General features: G+C 49.5%; 1 protein-coding gene across 10 annotated transcripts in view; it reads left to right on the forward strand.

The window, feature by feature from the left end:
• The first annotated feature begins 15 nt into the window (after window positions 1–15).
• Window positions 16–21,361, forward strand: part of PPIP5K1 (diphosphoinositol pentakisphosphate kinase 1) — a 44,852-nt gene continuing 23,506 nt past the window's right edge. For 3 of the 10 annotated variants that reach the window (XM_057401338.1, XM_057401340.1, XM_057401342.1), the window contains exons 1-20: window positions 4,105–4,285; window positions 4,580–4,754; window positions 6,756–6,951; window positions 7,040–7,130; window positions 7,376–7,461; window positions 7,698–7,852; window positions 8,824–8,925; window positions 9,198–9,359; window positions 10,374–10,495; window positions 10,955–11,056; window positions 11,781–11,867; window positions 12,943–13,018; window positions 13,546–13,655; window positions 14,229–14,314; window positions 14,658–14,786; window positions 17,007–17,128; window positions 17,870–18,052; window positions 18,918–19,059; window positions 19,695–19,918; window positions 20,902–21,029. In XM_057401338.1, the coding sequence (XP_057257321.1) occupies window positions 4,608–4,754; window positions 6,756–6,951; window positions 7,040–7,130; window positions 7,376–7,461; window positions 7,698–7,852; window positions 8,824–8,925; window positions 9,198–9,359; window positions 10,374–10,495; window positions 10,955–11,056; window positions 11,781–11,867; window positions 12,943–13,018; window positions 13,546–13,655; window positions 14,229–14,314; window positions 14,658–14,786; window positions 17,007–17,128; window positions 17,870–18,052; window positions 18,918–19,059; window positions 19,695–19,918; window positions 20,902–21,029 (2,450 nt within the window). In that variant the 5' untranslated portion in view covers window positions 4,105–4,285; window positions 4,580–4,607. Of the gene's footprint in view, window positions 123–223; window positions 276–4,102; window positions 4,286–4,579; window positions 4,755–6,755; window positions 6,952–7,039; window positions 7,131–7,375; window positions 7,462–7,697; window positions 7,853–8,823; window positions 8,926–9,197; window positions 9,360–10,373; window positions 10,496–10,954; window positions 11,057–11,780; window positions 11,868–12,942; window positions 13,019–13,545; window positions 13,656–14,228; window positions 14,315–14,657; window positions 14,787–17,006; window positions 17,129–17,869; window positions 18,053–18,917; window positions 19,060–19,694; window positions 19,919–20,901; window positions 21,030–21,361 lie in introns of those variants that run through there. The other 7 variants (XM_057401336.1, XM_057401339.1, XM_057401341.1 and 4 more) reach the window with 5 other exon arrangements.

Genomic DNA, 21,361 nt, shown 5'->3' on the forward strand with positions numbered 1-21,361 from the left:
CGCCCGGTCGGCGGCCGTCCGGCCACGCCCTCCTGCCCGCCCATTGGCTGGATTCGGCCGTCAGCAGGTCCTGATTGGCCGGCGGCAGCGCCGGCGGCGCAGGGTGCGCTTGGAGGCCGCAGGTGAGCGGAGGGAAATGGCGGCGCCCGGCGTCGCGCCCCCTGCGGGGTGCTGGGGCGTCCTCGGGGCGCCGGGCCCGGGGAGGGAAACGGGGGTGGGGGTCCGGGCGCAGCGCTGCTGGGGCCGGCTCGTCGGTGACTGTCGGGGGGTGCAGGGTAAGTGGCAGCCCTGTCTCCCGCAGCCCCAGTCTGTCGGCCCGGCCGGGCCCGGCCGCGGCTGTCGGGCCCAGCGTCCGCCGTCTCTGCCCGGGAGGGCCCGTGGGGCGGCGGGCGGGGCGGTGGCTGAGCGGGCCCGGCCGCGCCTTCCGGGCGGTGTCGCGGGGAACGGGCGGCCTCCGGGTTGGCGTTACCGTGACCGTGACCGTGTCAGTGCCGCCCGGCTGAGGGAGCGGCCCTGGGGGAGCAGCCGCTGCCTCGGCCTCCCTCTCCCCGAGCGGGCCGGTCGGGGCTGTGTCTGCATCGCACTCGGTGCGAGGGAAGGGCCGGGAGGCAGGGGCGGATGAGCCTTCGTTATGTGTCAGGTACCTTGTGATGCTGTGAAGTTTCACACCTAACGATCTCATTAAAAAACCTCATTAGAAACGATCTCATAAGACAAGAAGCGCCGCAGGTGCTGTGAGCAGCGCAGCGCTCGCTCCGGCGCAGAACCGATAAGGCAGGAGGCTGCTCTTTGCTTGCAGGGTATTGTGTAGCAGAGCAGCTCCTGGCCAGGCAGCCACAATGCTTCCACCATCGCGGGCTGGCCCTGGAGATGGCCACGGACTGGGAGTTCCCAGAAGTGCTGCTCGAATGGGCAGAGCTCATGTTTAGAAGCTGGACTTCAGCTTCCTGGTTGTGAACATGCTGAACCTCTGTTAACAGAACAGAGGGAGCTTGCTTTCACACAGCACCTCCAAAGAGCTTTTAATTATTAACTCTGGAATAGGTGTTCTTTTTCTTCTGAAGCAATTAAGTGTCTATGATAAGAGTACAGCTTTCACCTTTTGTAAGTAAGTATGTAATTGCCCTTAGTACAAACAGCCCTTGTGGCAGTAAGAGTCACTTTGGGCAAAGGTGCTTCACTCACCAGCTTTTCAGGTTGGTTGTTATCTGCAGGTGGTACCTGTACTCCTGGGGCCTCCCTCCTGCTGCTCCCTGGGGGGCCTCTGCTCCTGGAGCTGTCTCTTGTCCCGCCGGTGGCTGCCAGCCAGGTGGTGAACCTCATTCAGCTACTGCAGTCCTCGTCCTCCAGCCCCCTCTGTGGGGACTGCACCTTGAAATCAGGCGTTTAAAAAACAAATGAAACAAAAGGCACTGCCCAAGCCCACTCTTTTTAGTGGGCAGTGCCACGCTGAGTACAGAGTTCATATGAGACCTGGTCATGTTGCCTTCTCTGTGACATTTCTGGTACCTCAGAAGTGGGGCACAGAGAACAAGTCTCCCTGCTCCGTGAACATCCTCATCTGGACAGTGCCAGAATGAACTGGTGGGGAACCAGAAAACAGGTCACTAAACTTAGCTTGTTATCACTAATACAGGGTGGTCTAGGGAGCTGCATTAGTCCCAGGACACAGAGAGGCAAGGTCTGTGTCTCAGTTCCAAGTTGTGGGTCAGCAGCTTCTGGCTGCTATAGGTGGTTATAGGAGCCTTCAGTATGATTGTGCAGGAGATCATAGCTGCCCTTCTGAGAAGGGAGTACAAGAATGTCTTTAACTGCAGCCACTGGTGTGTACTTCCTTGTGTAGCTACGATGGGATCAGCAAGCCTGAATATTCCATCTTTACCTTTCTGTGTGTGTGTGAGAGAGCTGTGTAAATGCTTTTGTCTCTCTTGGACTACACAGCCAGCATTATTAACACTTAATTTGCTTGCTGTGATTAGTGAAAGGTAAGGCCTGTAGCACTCTCTGCAAGTAGGCACTGGACTGGATGTATGACCTCTAGGAGCAGTAAGCTCAGGAAGCAGTGAGGATGATGCAGAGCTGTCAGCATCACGAACTGTCATTGCTTCTCATAGCTCTAGGTTTGAAGAAAGGAGGTAATGGTGGTGGTGGTGTGGGCTGAGCACCCTGCAGGAACTCACTGCTGCCGTTTCTGTTGGACTCTCTTGGCACCCAGCACTAGAGCTGAATCAAGCGTGGGGACAGCACCTCATGTTACTGGCCATTGGTAATGGCCAAAAGCTTTGGAGCTCAGGATAGAGCTCCATTTGCCTGCTTCCCTTTAACAGCAACAGGCTATCTGAATTTTACCTGCCTTAGTTATGACTGTAGATAAAAACTCTGTTTCATCAAGAGCCTGTGGTCTCTCTGGCAATGAATCTAGTCAGATAAGGGATCTACTTTAAAAGGCTTTCATTATGCCCTCTACCTTTCCTCACACCAGAGGCTACCTAAGCTCATGAGGCTTTCACTGTTAACACCAGGGGCACGCCTGATGAATCAGTGGCTCTTGGCTTCAGCAAGACTCCAGGTTTTTGCCTGGTTCAAGCGTGGTGTGTCATGGCCTCTAGAAATAGCTACAGATAAGGCAGAGGGGTTTTTTCTGGGCTAGGAGCAGGGATGTAGAGAACTCAACAATTTCTCAGGGCAAAGGTTTTCCTGCTGCTTGATCTTTTTTTTTTTCCAGGAGGACCATATGGGATTGGAGAAAACAACCCTCCTCCTCTCCTTGCATGGTTTTCTTCATTAAATCATCAGCCATTGAGCTGCTAAGGGCTCATTCTGCACTGTCAGCAGGGCACAGGAGTGGAAATGGTTCCTGAGCATGTCGGGCATCCTGTTCGTGTCCTCATGTGAAAGCAGAGCTGTGTGGCGCACACATCAGGTGCCTGTATGGCCTGGCAGGCCAGAGCTGCTGCTCCTGCCAGCAGAGTACTGGTGGTGAATTACAGCTTTCTCTGCATGCTGGAGCCCGAGGCCTGTGCAGGAGCAGGTGGCACTGGGTACCCGTGTGGGCTAGAGCCAGGCGGACCTGGGCGGCCGTGCCTGGGTGCAACGTCCAGGCTCGCTCTGTCGCCTCTGGTTCCTGTTGGGTTGGTGTCAGCTCCTCCAGTAGATGCAGTGTGATAACCAGCGCCTGGCAGTGCGCCTGTGGGACTTTGGGGGTGCTTCTGCTCCAGCTCTTTCTCCGAGTGCTTACCTGTCGCATTTGCCTGTTTGGGGAGCGTGCACAGCCTTTCTGTGTGCAGGCATGCTTGCTTCTGTCCCTTATTTACAAGGTGATTTCACAAGCAGCTGGATTGCTCTGTGTGTTTCTCCTGCCCACATCCCACCCGTGTTCCTGGCGAGGGGATTCTTGCCTACCACAAACCCGTGCCGCTGGCAGGCGGTGGCTCTGCTCGGGGGAGAGGAGCTGCCAGAGCCCTGGGAGCTCACAACTGTACATGGCAGTGCAGCCTCCTGCGGTGTGCTGGCAGCAAAGGGAACCATGCTCAACAGGGGAGGAAACTCAGGGACTTGGTCTGGGGGGTGCTGGAAGGCATCTGGGGGGTGCTGGAAGGCATGTGAGAGCATGAGAAGCAGTGATAGTGTCTCATGCCCATTTTTTGGAAGTACATAATAACATGAGGTGTTCACAATGCCCTCTTCTCAAGGTTGCACTTGCATGGGAGGAATGCTTTTGGCCACTTTCCAGCTGGGGAAAACACAGTAAAGGGGAACAGTGTGACATTATGTGTGTGCAGCTATGGTCAGAGGTGAGCAGCTGTGTCCTTGGTGTGTGCAGGGCATGCGTATGGTGTATTCAAACCCGGCTGCTGTGGTGGCAGGCAGTGCTGCTGCTGTAGGTGACGGTGCAAGGACACAGTGCAAGATCAGTGCAAGACACTGGTGTTTATAAAGCAGAGCTTGTACCCCGATAATCAGCTTCTGTGGTCATAGAGTAAATTGGAGCCAGCTTGCAAACTCAGGAGCCCTGACCTGCAGCCCAGACTGTTGCTGATGCTTCCTCTTGTGTCCTCTTTCCCTCCTCCCCGCAGACTCATGCTCCTCTCAAACGGATCTTTCTGTTACTGTAGGTCTTCTTGAGCTGAAAGGATGAAAGTTGGCAATTGGGAAGTCACCGTCACCGCCCTAAGCCTTGTCCTAACTTGTGGAGTCCTAGTTGATGTCTTTGGGTGTACGAGCCTGTGAGAGTGTCCACTGTCCCCTTCCATGATTTAGACAGTGGCTTGGAGCATGCATAATTGTAAGTCTCACATGATTTCAGCGCTGGTGGTGACACTGTCCCTTTCCCAGTCAGTGTAAAGGGGTTAACTGCACAGTGGAGCTGCCCATCTAAAACGATCCTGAATGCTGATCCCCTCCCACCCTGAGGGTCTCTTCCTGCTCCTCCCCTTTGTGCTGGGCTACACATCCCTGGGCTGACTCAAGCCAGATGAGTCCCTGCCCTCCCCACCATCACCGCTTCCAGTAGCACGGCTGGCCCTGGCTCACCCTGCCTCTGACCTTCTCTCTTCCTTTCTGCATGCTGGGATTCCAGAGCGGAATGGTCGGCCACCGGAGCTGCAATGTCGTCCCTGACGACCTCCAGTGAGGGAGAGAACTCCACTCCCAGGTTTGTTGTCGGTTCCAGGGATGATGAGACGGACTTTCTGGGACCAAACATGAAGACAGACGAAACAGATTTCTTTGAAGATGAGGAAGAGGAGGAGTCGGTAAGGAGGTGCCGGCATTCTGTGCTGGAGCGTCTGCGTACGATTCCTGGGTCTCAGCCAGGGTTTGTGTGGTCGCTGCTGAGGCTGCGGGCAGTTGGGACTCCCGGGGACGTGGCACAGGCTGTGTGGTATCGCTGTGCTGCCGTGCTCACTCCTCATGCTGCAGCAATCCCAGCCTTTTTGCTTGCAGGTCTTTTTCAGGTGCAACAGCAGATTTCTTTGTCCTAGCAACGTAACCTTGGTGCTCCCATAAACCTTCCTGTTTCACCAGGGAAATTTCTGAGACAAATTCTGGGAATTGTGAAAAGGGCAGAGCTGTGTCTGCAGAAAGGAAACGTTCATTCTTTTCTGTAATCTCTAGGAACAGGATGCAGAAAGGAGAATGATCTCCATCTTTTGACTGCTTTTGGCCCCTATTTAGCATCATGTTAAATATAACATTTGGTGTTCTGTATGAGGCCTACATGCAGCAGGAATGTTGCTGCTGTCTGTATGAATTAACTGGGACCATACACCAGTGCAGCATCATCTCCATTGCCTTTGTACCCAGAGTCTCCGTTGCAAGTGGGTTGTTCAAACCCATGCAGTGTTGTGTACCTTCATACTGAGCGGAGCTATTTATCAGGTGTGGTGAAGGAATGGAAACCCTTTCATTTCCCAGATGTTTTTGCTGTGGAGTCTTGACTTTGCAGGTCAGTGCATTAACTTCCAGTGTCTCAGCTTATGGTTTGAAGCCATGGTTTTGTGATGGGTAACCCGCAGTCATAGAATCATAGAATAGTTTGGGTTGGAAAGGTCCTTAAGATCATCTAGTTCCAACCCTTCTGCAATGGGCAGAGACACCTCACACTAAACCATGTCACCCAAGGCTCTGTCTAACCTGGCCTTGAACAAAGCCAGGGATGGAGCATTCACAACTTCCCTGGACAACCCATTCCAATATCTCACCACCCTTACAGTAAAGAACTTCCTCCTTATATCCAGTCTAAACTTTTCCTGTTTTAAGTTTTAACCCGTTACCCCTTGTTCTGTCACTACAGCCCCTAATGAACAGCCCAGCCCCAGCATCCCTATAGGCCCCCTTCAGATACTGGAAGGCTGCTCTGAGGTCTCCATGCAGCCTTCTCTTCTCCAGGCTGAGCAGCCCCAACTTTCTCAGCCTGTCTTCATACAGGAGGTGCTCCAGTCCCTGATCATCCTCGTGGCCCTTCTCTGGACTTGTTCCAACAGTTCCATGGTCTTTTTATGTTGAGGACACCAGAACTGCACATAGTTCTCCAAGTGAGGTGTCAGGAGAGCAGAGTAGAGGGGCAGGATCACCTCCTTTGACCTGCTGGTCACACTCCTTTTGATGCAGCCCAGGATACGGTTGCTTTCTGGCTGCGAGCGCACACTGAAGCCGGCTCATGTTCATTTTCTCATCAGCCAACACCCTCAAGTCCTTCTCTGCAGGGCTGCTCTGAATCTCTTCTCTGCCCAACCTGTAGCTGTGCCTGGGATTGCTCTGACCCAGGTGTAGGACCTTGCACTTGGCATGGTTAAACTCCATGAGGTTGGCATCAGCCCACCTCACAGGCGTGTCGAGGTCCCTCTGGATGGCATTCCTTCCCTCCAGGGTATCAACCGAACCACACAGCTCGGTGTCATCGGCAAACTCGCTGAGGGCGCACTCAATCCCACCGTCCATGTCAGCGATGAAGATGTTGAACAAGACCGGTCCCAACACCGATCCCTGAGGGACACCACTCGTTATTGGTTTCCAGCCGGACATTGAGCCATTGACCACAACTCTTTATGTGCGGCCATCCAGGCAGTTCCTTATCCACCGAGTGGTCCATCCATCAAATTGATGTCTCTCCAATTTAGAGACAAGGATGTCACGCGTTCTATGTTTGTTCTGCATTTCTACATTGTTATAGTTTAAATTCAATTTATTGAATTTAGTACTTAGTATGAAAAGTTTAGTCCCTTAGTACTAAAGTGACCTCTGTCTTCCTTTAGCCACCTGAACGGCAGATTGTGGTTGGAATCTGTGCCATGACCAAAAAGTCCAAGTCAAAGCCCATGACACAGATTCTGGAGCGTCTGTGCAAGTTTGAGTATATCACAGTGGTGATCATGGGGGAAGATGTTATCCTGAATGAACCGGTGGAGAACTGGCCCTCTTGTGACTGCCTCATATCCTTCCACTCCAAAGGTAAAAAGTCTGTGGCAGGCTTTAGCATACTTGAGATCTGAGCAAGGGACCTTCCACTCATTTTCCACTCCCTGCCTTTGTCTTTCAGGATTCCCCCTGGATAAAGCAGTTGCTTATGCCAAGCTGTGCAAGCCGTTTTTGATTAATGACCTTGACATGCAGTATTACATCCAGGACAGGTAGGTGTGTGTGATCCATTAAAGCACTTTCCCTCTTCCTTTGTGTGACTCTTCTCCTCAGTGTGCTGTGCAAACTTCGTCTTCCTGGCCACAAGCAAATGAGTGAGATGGGGAGGAAGGGGACCTTTCTCGGTCTTGGGGATTTTTTGTGTTCATTTGACTTTGTTCTTCATCTGTGGGAGTGAAGCCTTGGCACTTACTGAGGACATTCTAGACTCTTGTGATACCGTTTCTGTCCTCTACAGGCGTGAAGTGTATCGGATCCTTCAAGAAGAGGGAATAGACTTGCCCCGCTATGCTGTGCTCAATCGAGATCCTGATAGACCAGAAGGTGAGTGTCCAGGCTCTGCCAAAAGCCATTGTCGCGTACTGCACTGTTTCAGATACTCTGCAAGAAGCAGGTACTGACGATCAGTTTGGAGAGTCCTGATTCACAAGTCTGTTGTTTTTTGTGAACAAAGTTCCCAACAGCAGAACTGTCTGTCGGGCCAGGACTGAAGGGCTTCAGCTCTGCACTGGGGCTGTTGCACCCTTTCCTGAAGTGCTGCTGCTGTGCTTTGTCTCCAGAGTGCAACTTGGTGGAGGGAGAGGACCACGTCGAGGTAAATGGAGCTGTTTTCCCAAAGCCATTTGTAGAGAAGCCAGTCAGTGCTGAAGACCATAATGTGTATATTTACTACCCGACGTCAGCAGGTGGGGGCAGCCAGCGGCTCTTTCGGAAGGTGAGGAGGGTGACTCCAGGTTTGGTGCTAGAACCAACAGATATGTGGCTCTGAAACCCATGTAGCTTCAGGAAGGAGTGTTGGGGGCAGGTGGAAGGGAAGGGAAGGTTTTGTGCTGGGGAGATCTAGACCTTAGAACTTCTAGCTCAACCCCATCTATCTGAGAATTGCAGAAGGGCATATTTTAGTGGTAATGCTGACCTTGCCTTCCTGGTTGACCTGTGTCCTGTCTAGCAGTCACAGAGCCATGTTCTATGTTGAGCTGCATGCTGTTTTTTCCAGATCACTTCCTCAGTTTATGGAGATAAATTTTTTTAAACTTATGTTCCTGTCCTCTAGCATCATTGTTGACCTTCTCAGCTTAGTGTAGCTTGAAAACGTGTTAAATGAGGTGTTCATTCTTAGATTGCACAGGGCATCTGCCCTTACGCACTTCCACTTCGCCAGCACACAGTTAATAGCTGTGATGTTTCTTTTTTCCAATCAGTTACATATCTGCCGTTAATAAATGGATTGTTCCTTAGGTAACGTGCAGGCATGCCACTTGAGGTTGTCTCCAGAGCCTTACTAAAAATGAAACCAACATCATCATGTACCCATAAGAGCAGTCAACTGTCTGAGAAGGAAGTTAAATGGCTCTGATTATTGCCCATCATCCTTTATTCTCATTTGATTATTAGCTAGGCTCCTTTCTTTCTGGGTCCTTAGCCACTGTTTTTTGTTCCATATCCTTGTAGTGATTGGAGTCAACTTAATGGTCTGTAATAACTTTTCTTGTCTTTAAAGCCTGGAAGAGGCTGCATTTTGGAGTCTCTTTTGTCCTATATAAATAAGTGTGTTGGAATAGGTGGGAGTTCTGAGAGGCATTCTGCTAATTCTTGGCCTATGCAATGAAACTTACTCTTGTTGTTCTTCCATCTAAGAAAAGGAGCTCCATGCTCTTCCTTGAGGTGTTTATTCTCTACTTTCAGATTGGCAGCCGGAGTAGTGTGTATTCCCCAGAGAGCAGTGTGAGGAAGACAGGCTCATACATTTATGAGGAATTTATGCCTACAGATGGCACTGATGTAAAGGTAAGGAAGAGTCTGGATTAGCTCCATCCTTCAGCAGGCCTGGGATTCCTGAAAGTTGGGCAGTCCTGCTTAGTCCTACTTAGATTCTTGAGTGTTTGTGAGGTGCTGACTGTGCAGCCTGGATCCCAAAGTGGGGAGCAAGTGTTCTGTAAGTTGTAACAGGAGGTGTATGATACCATTTGTTCTTCTCTCTGCGTCTGCAGTAGAAGCACCTTCTGGAAGCTGCAGGCAATCTAGCTGGTTATGTCAGGTTCACCTATTTCTCTTCCCAGGTGTACACTGTGGGGCCGGACTATGCCCATGCTGAGGCTCGCAAATCCCCTGCTTTGGATGGGAAGGTTGAACGGGATAGTGAAGGGAAAGAAATCCGTTACCCAGTCATGCTGACTGCCATGGAGAAACTAGTTGCTCGGAAAGTCTGCGTAGCCTTTAAGGTCTGTGTTTTATCTCCAGTGCAGGCAGGATACTCCACGAATGTCTGATCCAAATCTCAGTGTTGAAGGCTGAGCTCTGTTACCCCAATGTGGGTCTGGTGCTGCAGTCTTGGGTGCCTGATGGCAGTTGCTGTCTCTGCTGGCTGGGTGCAGCTGGTCCTGCTGGCCATGGCAGACTGCTGGTCAGAGATGACTGGGAAGGCAGGAGGGCCTGCAGCAGATGCCTTCTCTGCTCTTGGGTGGCTGGTGTCCAGCATACATCTGAGTATTTCATATCAGGTTCTGAGCATGCTTCTGTCCATCTGACCTGTGCTCATCACATCTTTACTGTTTCCTAGTTGTGCTTATGTGCAAAACTTGGTCTTCTTCTGCTTTCTTCTATTTTTAATATGTCTTTTGTGCATATTTGTGTTCTATTTTATAGGTAGGTAGAGTGAGTGTGTGAGTCTAGGTATGGTGAAATGACACGTTCAGCAATGGCAACAGCAGAAACACTTGGCTTCTGCTTCTACCCCCACTGCCATCTGCAACCCATACAGTTGTGCTCATACAGCTTTGGGCTTGTTCTACCTTGTAGCCCAACTTTCCACCTAGTGAAGGATGTCTTTGCCTGCACTGCTTATTGTCTGTCCATCTGTCCATCTATTCAAAATTGTTGGATCTAAAGGCAAGAGCAGGAGAGCCAGGTGCTGCTCTTGTCTAAAGCTTTCAGATCTCTGGGAGGTGGGGCGTGACTCTGACAGCTTAATCCGAGAGCTCATGGGTTGAGCTTTTGATACAGCTGTGAGGGTGTAAAGGCTCCTCTAAGGGGCCTGTTCCTGCTGGCTGTATTTTCACACTTCTTCAAGGCTCCTGGGGCAGGCATGGAGTGGAGAACGTGGCGAATGGCTGCAGCACCAGCAGAGCAGTGCTGCGCAGTGTGCACTGGCTGCGTTGTGTGTGCCCGGGCTGCTGTCCCCTCCTGCACTCCCTCACAGCGTACCTGAGTCCTGTGACCTCTGCTTCCTCATGCAGCAAACAGTGTGTGGGTTCGACCTCCTGCGGGCAAATGGCCACTCCTTTGTCTGCGATGTGAACGGCTTCAGCTTTGTGAAGAACTCCATGAAGTATTACGATGACTGTGCCAAAATCCTTGGGTATGTAAAATTAGAGTTTTGATAGCAGGTAAAGAAACTGATATCAAAGGAAACTGAATATGGGGTGCTGATCAGTACATTGGAGAGGTCTGCAGGTGGTTCATGCAGGGACATTTGTTCAGCAGGTGAGAGCTTGGCTCTGGGAGAAGTGGGTTAATTACTTTTAGCCCCTGGAGCTTCTGCCTGTGTTGGCCTTAGCTGTCTAGTCTACAGCTAGATGTATCTTACAGGACTTTCCATTGGGTGCTAAGTCCAGCTGCAGTATTGGTGATGTGAGGAAAATTGGTGTCCCTTTAGGGTGCCCTGATTAGCCAGCCCATGGTGTGGTAGATGTCTCTGCAAGGATGATGAATGGAAATTCTGTGGCTCTCCAAATCTTCCAGCTTGGACCACTAAGGAGAAGGTGGAGAACCAAGGGAATGGAATTTCTTGTGAGATTTGTATTATAATCTCTTCCAGAAATATAATCATGCGGGAATTGGCTCCCCAGTTTCATATTCCCTGGTCCATCCCAACAGAGGCAGAAGACATTCCCATCGTCCCCACAACTTCAGGCACCATGTGAGTACCTTCTCAAGAGAATGCTGGTGATGGCCAGATGAGGGACAAAGTGCAAACCATGTCCCAGGAACAGACATCATCCAGCAGCATGACATTGTCAGCTGCTGTCTTGGTTGCAATCCTGAAATGCCTGTGGAAGGGCTTAGCCATGCACACAAAAGGGTTGATGAATGGTAAAGAAGTCATAGTTTTGGTGAATGCAGACAAGCAGCCATTGCAGGAATTGCAGAAACTGCTCACATGGCTTTCAGAAGGCCCAGGTTCTTGGTCAGCACAGGAAGCTGATGAGGGCATCACTGCAGCTGGCTCAGTGTTCAGCAGGCTGCTTGCCTGGGGAAGAGGTGTGTGGAGCTGCCAGTGGAAAGGGTGGAAAACAATCAGCTGAAGTGCTCACATTGCCTGTACACTTGCAGACCCTCACTTTACTGTCCACCATCTGAGGCTAAAAGATCAATGGCAGAAGTTTCTTTATGATCCTCAGCACACCTGCATGCATGGAAGAAGTGAACAAAGTACGTGCTACTATAGCAAACCAGATGACCTGGTAGTGTCTGCAGTACTTTGCTTTTATAGCCTTGTACTTGGTTTCATATGGGAGTTCTTCCACTGATGAGAAAAGCAGCTGTCAAAAGGATGGAACTGAAAGAACAATGGGAAATTGCTTTCTGGTGGCGGTTCTGGAGTGTAGGGGCACATTTGTCAGGTGTATATTGTGTTTCTTCAGGATGGAGCTTCGTTGTGTTATTGCAGTCATTCGTCATGGAGATCGCACCCCAAAGCAGAAGATGAAAATGGAAGTGAAGCATCCCCGGTAAGAGTCAAGACAAGAAGATGCTGTGCTGCTGAGAAGTGAGGAGGGCCTGTTTTCTCACTCAAGAGGAGGAGCACAAGGGCTGAGTGCATGGGAGGCAGTGCTTTTTCCTGGTTCTGTTCAAGCAAATGCTTTCTGCCCAGTTGGGGGATCCCCCTTTCACCATAAGGATCTGGCACCTTCTGTGTGAACACTGCAAGAAAGAGTGAATTCTGTTAGGTGCTGCAAAGGGAAGTGTTCCCTTTGTGGATTAAGCACAGCCAGCAACTTGACACCGTGCAGCCACTCGTTCACTTCCTCCTTTCTTCCTTCCAGCTCCCAGTGGGATGGGGAGGAGAATGGAAAGAATGTAACTCCCATGGGTTGAGATAAGAACAGTCCAGTAACTAAGATATAATACAAAACTGCTACTACTAATAATAATAGTGATAAGGGGAATAACAAGGGGAGAGACTATAAAAGTAAAAAGGAAAGGGGAAAAAAAACCCCATCAACAAACACAAGTGATGCCCAATACAATTGCTCACCACCTGCTGACCAATACCCAGCCTGACCCCAGCACGATCTGGGCCTTCTGGGTAACTCCCCCCAGGTTCTGTGCTGGGCATGACGTGCTGTGGCATGGAATACCCCTTTGGCTAGTTGGGGTCAGGTGTCCTGTCTCTGCTTCCTCCCAGCTTCCCATGTCCCTCCTCACTGGCAGAGCATGAGACTGAAAAGTTCTTGGTCGGGGTAAGTGCTACTGAGCACCAGCTAAACCATCAGTGTGTTACCAGGGTTATTCCCAGACTAAAGCCAAAACCCAGCACTGCACCAGATCCTAGAAAGCAGAAAAATAGCTGTTAGAGCTGAACCCAGGGCAACCCCACTAAATGGGAAGCTTGTGACCGCTTCCTTTTTGTACCTGAAGATGGAAACACTTGTTTTTATCAGAATTTCTGAAGCACAGAAAGGAGCCAGTGGGTCTACTTGTTCTCCCTGAAGAACAGAGCATGAATGCCTATGGAGGGATGACAGTTCTTGTAGCACTAAAACAGCAGAAACTGGATCAGGGCTCTTTGTTGTCTCTGTTCAGGTTCTTTGAATTATTTGAGAAATATGATGGCTACAAGACAGGGAAGTTGAAGCTGAAGAGACCAGAGCAGCTACAGGTGGGTCCTTTCTGGGGCTGCTGTGTGGAACGTGCAGGTAAAACAGATCCCAGTGTGAGGCAATTCTTTGGGAGGGTGGTGCTCTCAAAAGAGCAACAGTGTCATGCACAAACACTCCCTTTCTTATTCCTCACTGTGTGCACCCTCAGCTGGGTGATAGCAGTTCCATTCCGAGAGTGGAATGGAAACTGTTCCTGGCTGATACAAGGACTATAGGATGGGAATGACCTGATGCAACTTGCCCATCTGCTGTGGATGCCTCTGGTGAAAGATGGGTCGAGGTGAGGGAGTGGGGTAGTTGAAGGCACCTGCTTGGTTCTGAACAGGGCTGGAGCACAGGGTGGGGATGAGCCAAACTGCAGCATGAAATTTGTCCTGTCTGAGCTGTGTCTTGTGAAGTGACGTGTCCCTGGTGCTGGTTTGTGTGAACCTGATGCTGGGTGAAGCCATCTAGAGGCCTCGCAGGAGTACAGTGGTGAGTCCGAGGGAGAGTTGCTGGATGCTTGAGACTGTCTGCTCCCCAACAGGAAGTGCTGGACATTGCACGGCAGCTTGTGGTGGACCTGGGAACCCACAGTGACTGTGAGATTGAGGAGAGAAAATCCAAACTGGAACAGCTAAAGAGCGTCTTGGAGATGTAAGGGCTCGTATCTCAGGGCACTGTGAGTTTGCCTTAGAGCTGTGGGTCTGGTGTTGGCATCACAGAAGCAAAGGAAGGGTTTCTCTCAGGACCATAGCTTGCTGTGGCATACATAGGCAGTGTCTGTGCTCAGGCCATGTCTGTGGAGCTCAGAGGATGATTTTGTGCTGTGATTGCTTCCCCTGCTCTCTCTGCTCACTAGGGATGTGGTTCTCCTTGGGGTGCTGGCAGACTAGGCTTTTTTTCTGTGATTCACTTAAAGATGTAGCTAGAAATGAACTAAGGTTGATTAAAGCCCCAGTGAGGTATGAGAGCACAGAGAGCTGTCAGCTGAAGGGCTGGCAAGTGAGTGGATCTTTTACTTGAATATGGGGGAGTTGTTTGGTTTTGAGGCTGCATGTTGGGTCGCAGGTAGATGGCAGAAATGTTCGCGTTGCGTTGCAATTGGTGTTGCAGCATGAAGTCTCTTGCCTGTGCTGTGTTTTTGCTGTGTGGTGCCTGGAGACCTCTGGGCAAAAGGTGAGTGGGGTTGATTTCTTTAAATTGTTTCCCTCCCTCTCCTTGTGACAGGTATGGACATTTTTCTGGCATTAACCGTAAGGTTCAGTTAACCTATCTGCCTCATGGACATCCAAAAGCTGCAAGTGAAGATGAAGGTAAAGAAACCTGGCCTCTGGATGTGGAAGCAAGATTAGTGACCCATATCTTACCTTTGCTCACAACATATGGGGGTTGGAGTGATGCATAATGTCATGTTCCAACATACCGTGATGGTGCCACAGGGCTTATGCTTCGAATTTAATGAATGTCAGCCTGTGCCTTCAAAAAATAGTGTCTCTTAATTTCATACCTGCTGTTTTGGCTCCTGGGGATTTTGGGTCAGGCTTGTGTTGATAACGCTCTACAGGATGCTGATGACAAGCTCCTCTTCCTCCCCTCCTCTCCCCGTGCAAGCTCAGCTGTGAGATGTGATGTAGTGAGTAGCTGTTTGTCTCCTAGAAGCTCGACGAGAGTCTTCCCCATCCCTTCTCCTGGTGCTCAAGTGGGGTGGGGAGCTGACACCAGCAGGAAGAGTCCAGGCAGAGGAGCTGGGCCGAGCTTTCCGCTGTATGTACCCCGGTGGCCAAGGTGAGCTTTGCCCATGTGTCTGGTCCTGTCCTGTGACTGTGCCAGACTGTCCAGCCCAGCAGTCACCAGCATGCAGGGTGCTCAGACGTCTGTGGGCTGTGTGCAGCCTGTGTGACTTGGGTCTTTACTGGTTTTGTGCTTTTAGCTAGGATAGGGTAAACAATTCCAGTGGGTTTTGCACCCAAAGCTCCCTAAGCTGGCTAGAGATGTCTGCTGCAGTGGGTAAACTCTAGCATGTCTTGGAGCACAATTAGCATTATTCCAACTAATGTGCCAGTATTCACAAAAGAGGAGCCGTTCAAGTAAGATATGTTCTGATGCAGCAAATATGAATTTCCCTATGATTAACAAGGAATTAGGTCAGATGTAGAAAACAGGAAATCTTACCTTGGAACAAAGGGAATTCTGCCTTGAGCCAGGAGAATAGGAAGGTAATTTCTCCATATTTTCTCTGCCATAATTCTCACTCTGAAAAGCATTTAGTACACAGGCAGCTCAGCAAGAGCTTGGAGGGAAAAGACTAAGATTGCCTTTTTTATCCAAGTAAAGAGTCAGAAGTCATACACTGCTGCTGTATTGATCTGATGAGACCAGTATTGGATACCACTTCTCCTGCACTTGTATGCTTAATTAATTCCTTAAATACTTAAATGTAATTAAATTTGAAAGTAATTAAGGTAATTTAAATGAAATAAATTTCCTTCTGGAGTAAGAAAGAGTTGCCCTCGGTGGAAGAGGATTGTGTCAGGGAATACTTAAGCAAACTGGACATGGTAAGTCGATGGGCCCTGCAGAATCATCCTTGAATGCTGTGGGAGCTGGCAGGTGTCACTACAAGGCCACTCTAGATGATCTTCAAAAGGTGGTGGGGACTGGGGGTGTGCCTGAGGGCTGGGGGAGAGGAAATGTCACTTCTAGCTTCAAAAATGACAAGGGGGACCAAAGGAGGCTGGTCAGCCTTGCAATCTGAGGGACAGTTATAGAGCAGCTAATCCTGCCTTCATGACAAGGCCTGTGTGCCATTCTTGAACAGGGGAATGGTGAGTTAGAAAGGCTGGGGACTTCCCAGGCCTGTTGTGGATCTCTGAAGCCAGAGCTGAGAGGATCAGCCATTGACTTGGACAAGAGACTGGGGAGACAAGAAGAGAGGGTGCAGGAGAGGCCATTCCAGTTGAAGCACAGGGACTTGATTGCAGTGGAATGACCCAAAACCTGAGAGGAGACCTGTCTGCAGAGCTCTGGTCAAGTGGAGTGCAGTTACCAGCAGGTAGGGCTGAGCCCTAAGGTGTTAGTCGATACCATTTTTGAGCTAGCTGCTCTGTATCTGGTGAGCACTGAGTGGCTTCCCTCTTGCTCACAGTAGAGCTCGGTGTGAGCATGTACAAGGTGACTTCAGTCGTTCCGAGTCATGGCTTTGGAGATGTCTGCTTCACACAGTCACTCGTGGAGACTTTGCTGTGAAATGCTGTGTTCGTGGGTAGCAGATGGAACATGGCAGCTTTGTCCAGATAGATAGCTGACTTGTGGCTTATGTCTGTCCTTGTCTAACAGGGTGTTTCTTTGAGTTGTGAGCTCAGAGCTGGGAGCAATTTTCCTATCTTCTCATGCAGTGTGACTGGGTACTGTGCAAAATCATCATGGGATTCCAGACAGCAGGGAATTAGTCACCACTGCACTGTCTTTGGAGGGTCTCACTCCAGCTGCCTGGGCCGCTTTCTGCCATTCCTGATCTGACTCCTGTGGTTGACTCAGCCATCATAAACAAACCATCAGTTTGTGCTGTGAGATGTGCTTTGGGAGCCAGGAGCCTTGCTGCTGAGCAGCTCTGCCTGCAGTTCTGATGGCAGACACGCGTCGAAGGAGGCAGGGGTTTGTGCATCTCAAGCTATCCAGGCAGGCAGAACAGTCGTGGAGTGTTCAGGGAGGGCTGCTGCAGAATTTGGGCAGCATCAGATTTCACTGGTGGATGTTTGCTGTTTTGTTTTTTTTTTTTTTCCTCAAAATGAGCTTTCCCAGGTTAAGCAAAGTCTGAATCCCAGTGCAGTCATTGTCAACAGCCGCAGCAGTCTTCTTCGGAGAAGCCTAAATGCTGGCTATAGAATTGATTCATTCTCTGCATAACTTTGTTGCTACAATGGAGTCTGTTGTCTAAAGCAGTATATTCAGCTGATAGTTTTGCAGGTGTCAGAATATCCATTTTGAGTTTGTTCTCTGTTCCAGGTGACTACGCTGGTTTCCCTGGATGTGGCTTGCTCAGACTGCACAGCACCTACCGTCATGATCTCAAGATCTATGCCTCAGATGAGGGACGAGTTCAGATGACAGCAGCAGCTTTTGCAAAGGTTCTTCCTCCCTTTTAGGCATCAGTTAGGTCTGCTACATTAATCTTAAAATATGCCAGTTCTAAAGGAAAACCTCTGGTGATAAATAAAGAGCTGTCATAGGAGCTTCCCCCTCTGTGGTGGGAGGATGGTGGTACACTAAATAGCAAGTGTATGGGGCAGTACTGGAAATCTAGTGTAGCTGCATATGTATGCTATGTTTAGTATCCTGTCCAGGATAGGACTCTGGCTGGTGAAGGGGTTATTTATGGAGTATTTGATGTCAGAGCACTTCAAACCTGTTGCTGAGTATTAATTGCCTCCAAAATGAGTGTTTCTTGGATGACTGCCTAGCCAGAGTGGTTATTCTTTGACTGCTGGATTTAAAATGGGAATGAAATGTCTTTGGTGCAGTGTGAGGTGGAGGGCAAACAGGTTCATCTGCAGTTAAAGCTTGAGCCAAGGGTGACCTTAGCTGTACTTCAAAGCCTCTGCTGTATCACCATTTCCCTGCAGACTGGGTTGTCTGCTCAGCAATTGCCTAGACAGATCTGGGCTGTGCAGGCTGTGCTGACCTTTTGTGTTGAGTAGCTCTAGGAGCATTCCAGAGTCACTGGTGACTGTAGGTACTGTTGCTGTATAACTGCTCCTTAAGGACAGTTGGGATTTCACTTAGGTTGACTGAAGGCTGGCCATGAAACTACCAGAAATGCTTTTTGCTTGGGTTGCACATAGCTGAAACCTTGTTTGGTGTTGCTGTAGGGTCTGCTGGCCCTGGAAGGAGAGCTGACCCCCATCCTGGTGCAAATGGTGAAAAGTGCCAACATGAATGGTCTCCTGGACAGTGACAGCGATTCCCTTAGCAGCTGTCAACACAGAGTGAAGGCACGACTGCATGAGATCATGCAGAAGGATGCTGAGTTCTGTGAAGAGGATTACGAAAAGGTAAAGCACCTGTGGGGCTTTATTACTTCCTGTATCTGGAAGGAGAATAGTGGTGGTTTGATGTGAAGCCTGCTGGTATGTGAACAGTAGTTGGTTATTCTGAGATCAGTTCAAGATGACAGGATATAAACTGAATTTAAGAAGGGAAAGGGCAGGCCCCTGCCTTTCTCCAGGTGATAATCCTCAGTGTTGCTCCATTGTCCCCTTCAAGAATCTTCCTCTCCTATTAGAAGTCCCAGGGCATTTTATTCTTATGGGTGTGCTAAAAAGAATTCTCATGGTTTGCTGCACTCTGCCCAGTTGCTGTGGGCAGGCAGTGCACCTCGCCGCATCCCAGATCTGTGCTCTGTGCCTGTGTGAACATGTTGTTTGGATATGAACCCTTTTGTGTTCCTATCAGTGTCTGATAAGTGCAGAGGAGAGAGCATGGACTACATCCAGCACAGCAACCAATAAAAGCACTACATCCGCTTCTCCAGCAAGTCCCCAAACCACGGTTTTTCCCAGGTTGAGATCTGGTTACTGGCCTGAAATCCGTCACCATTAAGGAACAGATTTACCATCTCAACTATTTAAAACTTCTGTGAAACCCTTCTGCTGAAACACAGAAGCAAAGTTAGACAAGAGTGGATATTGTAGGTGGAGGGAGGTCTGATCTGGTAGGAGCAGTTGTTTGCTCCCTATGAGTTTGGTCCTGAGAAAGTTTTAGAACATGCCTAAGTACCCCTAGGAATAGGCCAGCTTCTTGCACTCTGCTGGGGACACTTCTGTATGGATCAGAAAGCAGTAGAGCTGCAAAAGGCAAACATTGTGTGTTTCCAGTGTGTGAGGATACTAACTAATCTCTACTGGTATCTTCTCTCAGCTAGCACCTACAGGCAGCGCTTCTCTGCTCAACTCCATGACGTTTATCCAGAATCCAGTTGAGGTCTGCAACCAGGTGTTCAGCCTGATTGAGAATCTCACCTCCCAGATACGAAAACGTCTGGAAGACCCAAAATCTGCAGGTGAGCATCAGAACTGGAAAGAGTCTGGAGCAGATTCTTTGTTGTTACATCTTCAGAACTCCCAAACACCACTGTGGTTTATGTTTGTAGCAAAGAAATTCTAAAGCAAAATGCTGTATGTGCTATTGATGTAGAAGGCTCCTATTTCACTTTAAACTACAGTTAAAGAGAGCTGTGATGTATAGGGAATGACATGTGCATCTTGGGTTTGGAGTGAATGTGAACAGCAGCAGTATAGCCTGGAGAGCGAGGCCTGACTTTTTCAGGCATTTCCTGTAGGGAGCTCAGGACTATAAACAGTAAGTTTATCAGTCATGATTTGCTCATCTCTAAGAACTTTCCTAGTAACAATGCAGAGGTTTTTAGGAGGCATCTGTGGGACATTTCACACAGTTTATGGCAGATATGAGCCAACAGGCAAGTAGCTTCACTTTTCTCAAGTATTTTGGGAGTAGCTTGTTTCTGCAGGTTAAAACTCCATGCAACAGGTCCAGTGGATTTTCCAGTCTGGGATCTCTGTGGGTGACATATGATCAGAGCCCTTCTGTGCTGAGAGAAGGGAGTCATAGCTGTCACTTGAACTCTACATGGAAGAAGTGAGGATGTGAATGTGGTTGGGTGTTCTCTGTGTTTAGACCTGCAGCTGTACCACAGCGAGACTTTAGAACTGATGCTGCAGCGCTGGAGCAAGCTGGAGCGAGATTTCCGCATGAAAAACGGGCGCTACGACATCAGCAAGATCCCTGATATCTATGACTGCATCAAGTACGATGTGCAGCACAACTGTGCACTCAAACTGGAAGGCACAGCTGAACTCTTCAAACTCTCCAAAGCCCTGGCAGATGTGATCATACCCCAGGTACAGTCTTGCGCGTGTGATGATGCCTGTGGTGTCAGTTTCTGACCCTTTCCCTGTCTTTTTTCTTGGCTCTCTTGCACGTTAACTCTCAAGGCAGCGTATCACAGGTGTTCCTCAGATATATCTCACACGTGTTTGTATGAGGCCAAAGCCATTTGTGGCTTAAGGAGCTGTCTTCCTGGATGGGGATTCTGACAGCATCAGAATAATGAAGAGATGATGCAGCAGCATTTCTGTGTTCACTGTAGTGCATTATAGCACAGCTGCAAGCTGCGTGTGTGCTATAGCAACTTCCCGTTCTCCACATTCAAGACCAAACAGGGGGAAAGAGATTTCTGTTATGAAGTCAAGGCTTGTTCTGTCAAGTTTGTTATTCTTGTCAAACCAGAACTTGTTCAGTGTTCAAAGTTGGCTTGTTTCTCACAAAGTTTATGCCCATGAACATGGGAGGAGAAGGGAGGGCCGCATGCAGTGAATCTCTGTGTTGACCATTGTTCTGTTCCACTTCTGGCAGAAATGCTTCATGCAGATGGGATGAGCTTCTACCAGCAAGGTCCAGTTGTGCTTGTGCCCAGAACTGGTCTTCTAAACTTCTTCACAGTGTTCCCGACAAGATGCAGTTTGGCTGTTTCCAGCAAAGCACTTCAAATTTAATCTCTGCAGATAGCAGTTGTTGCATTAATGCTCATGCCAGGCCAGGACATAAGTTTGTGTGTCATAAGAGGGGTTCCCTGATGGTACGTGTCTCTCAGCTGCTGGAAGAATAGTGACAGTCACGTACAGACAGCGGGAGAAGTCTCTGTCTCTTGTTACCCTCTGCAGTATGGGAAAAAAAATAGAGACGGGTTTTGCATGACATTTCCCTTTCTGTCCTTGCTTAAATGTAGTGGTCATTTCGAAAGGACTATTGATGTCCAGCCTCCTTTCATGTGGATGTAGCAAAGAACCAGGGCTTAAGGGTGTCTGTTGTTTTATTCCCACAGGAATATGGGATTAATAAGGAGGAGAAACTGGAGATTGCCATTGGCTTTTGTCTTCCTCTCATTAAAAAGATCCAGTTGGACCTACAGAGAACCCATGAAGATGAGTCTGTCAACAAACTACATCCCTTGTAAGGACTGTGCTGCTGGTGGCAGGGAGGGCAGCTTTGGAGCAGTGTGTGGGAACCACACCAGAAGAGTGTACTGGTGTGGAAGGAGCCACTCAACATACATTGGAGGACACACCAAGAGGGAGGCATGGTGGTGCTTCTAGAACAGAAGAGAAATAGAAAGGCGCCTTGAGACTGCTGAGTGGGAACATGGTGCCACAGGAGCTAAAGCCCACTGTAGTTGAATAGCTGTGCCTTCGTCCTTGTTTCAGCAAGGGACAAGTGCTAGTATGATGAGGCCACCTCTGCCCCACCATGTGTCTCCATTAGGATAACATAAAACTTGCTGCTTC

The sequence above is a fragment of the Pezoporus wallicus genome, unplaced genomic scaffold (assembly GCF_028554395.1).
Source record: "Pezoporus wallicus isolate ANWC-B61680 ecotype Strahan unplaced genomic scaffold, APGP_CSIRO_Pwel_v1 contig_12204, whole genome shotgun sequence".
NCBI classification, from domain to species: Eukaryota; Metazoa; Chordata; class Aves; order Psittaciformes; family Psittacidae; genus Pezoporus; species Pezoporus wallicus.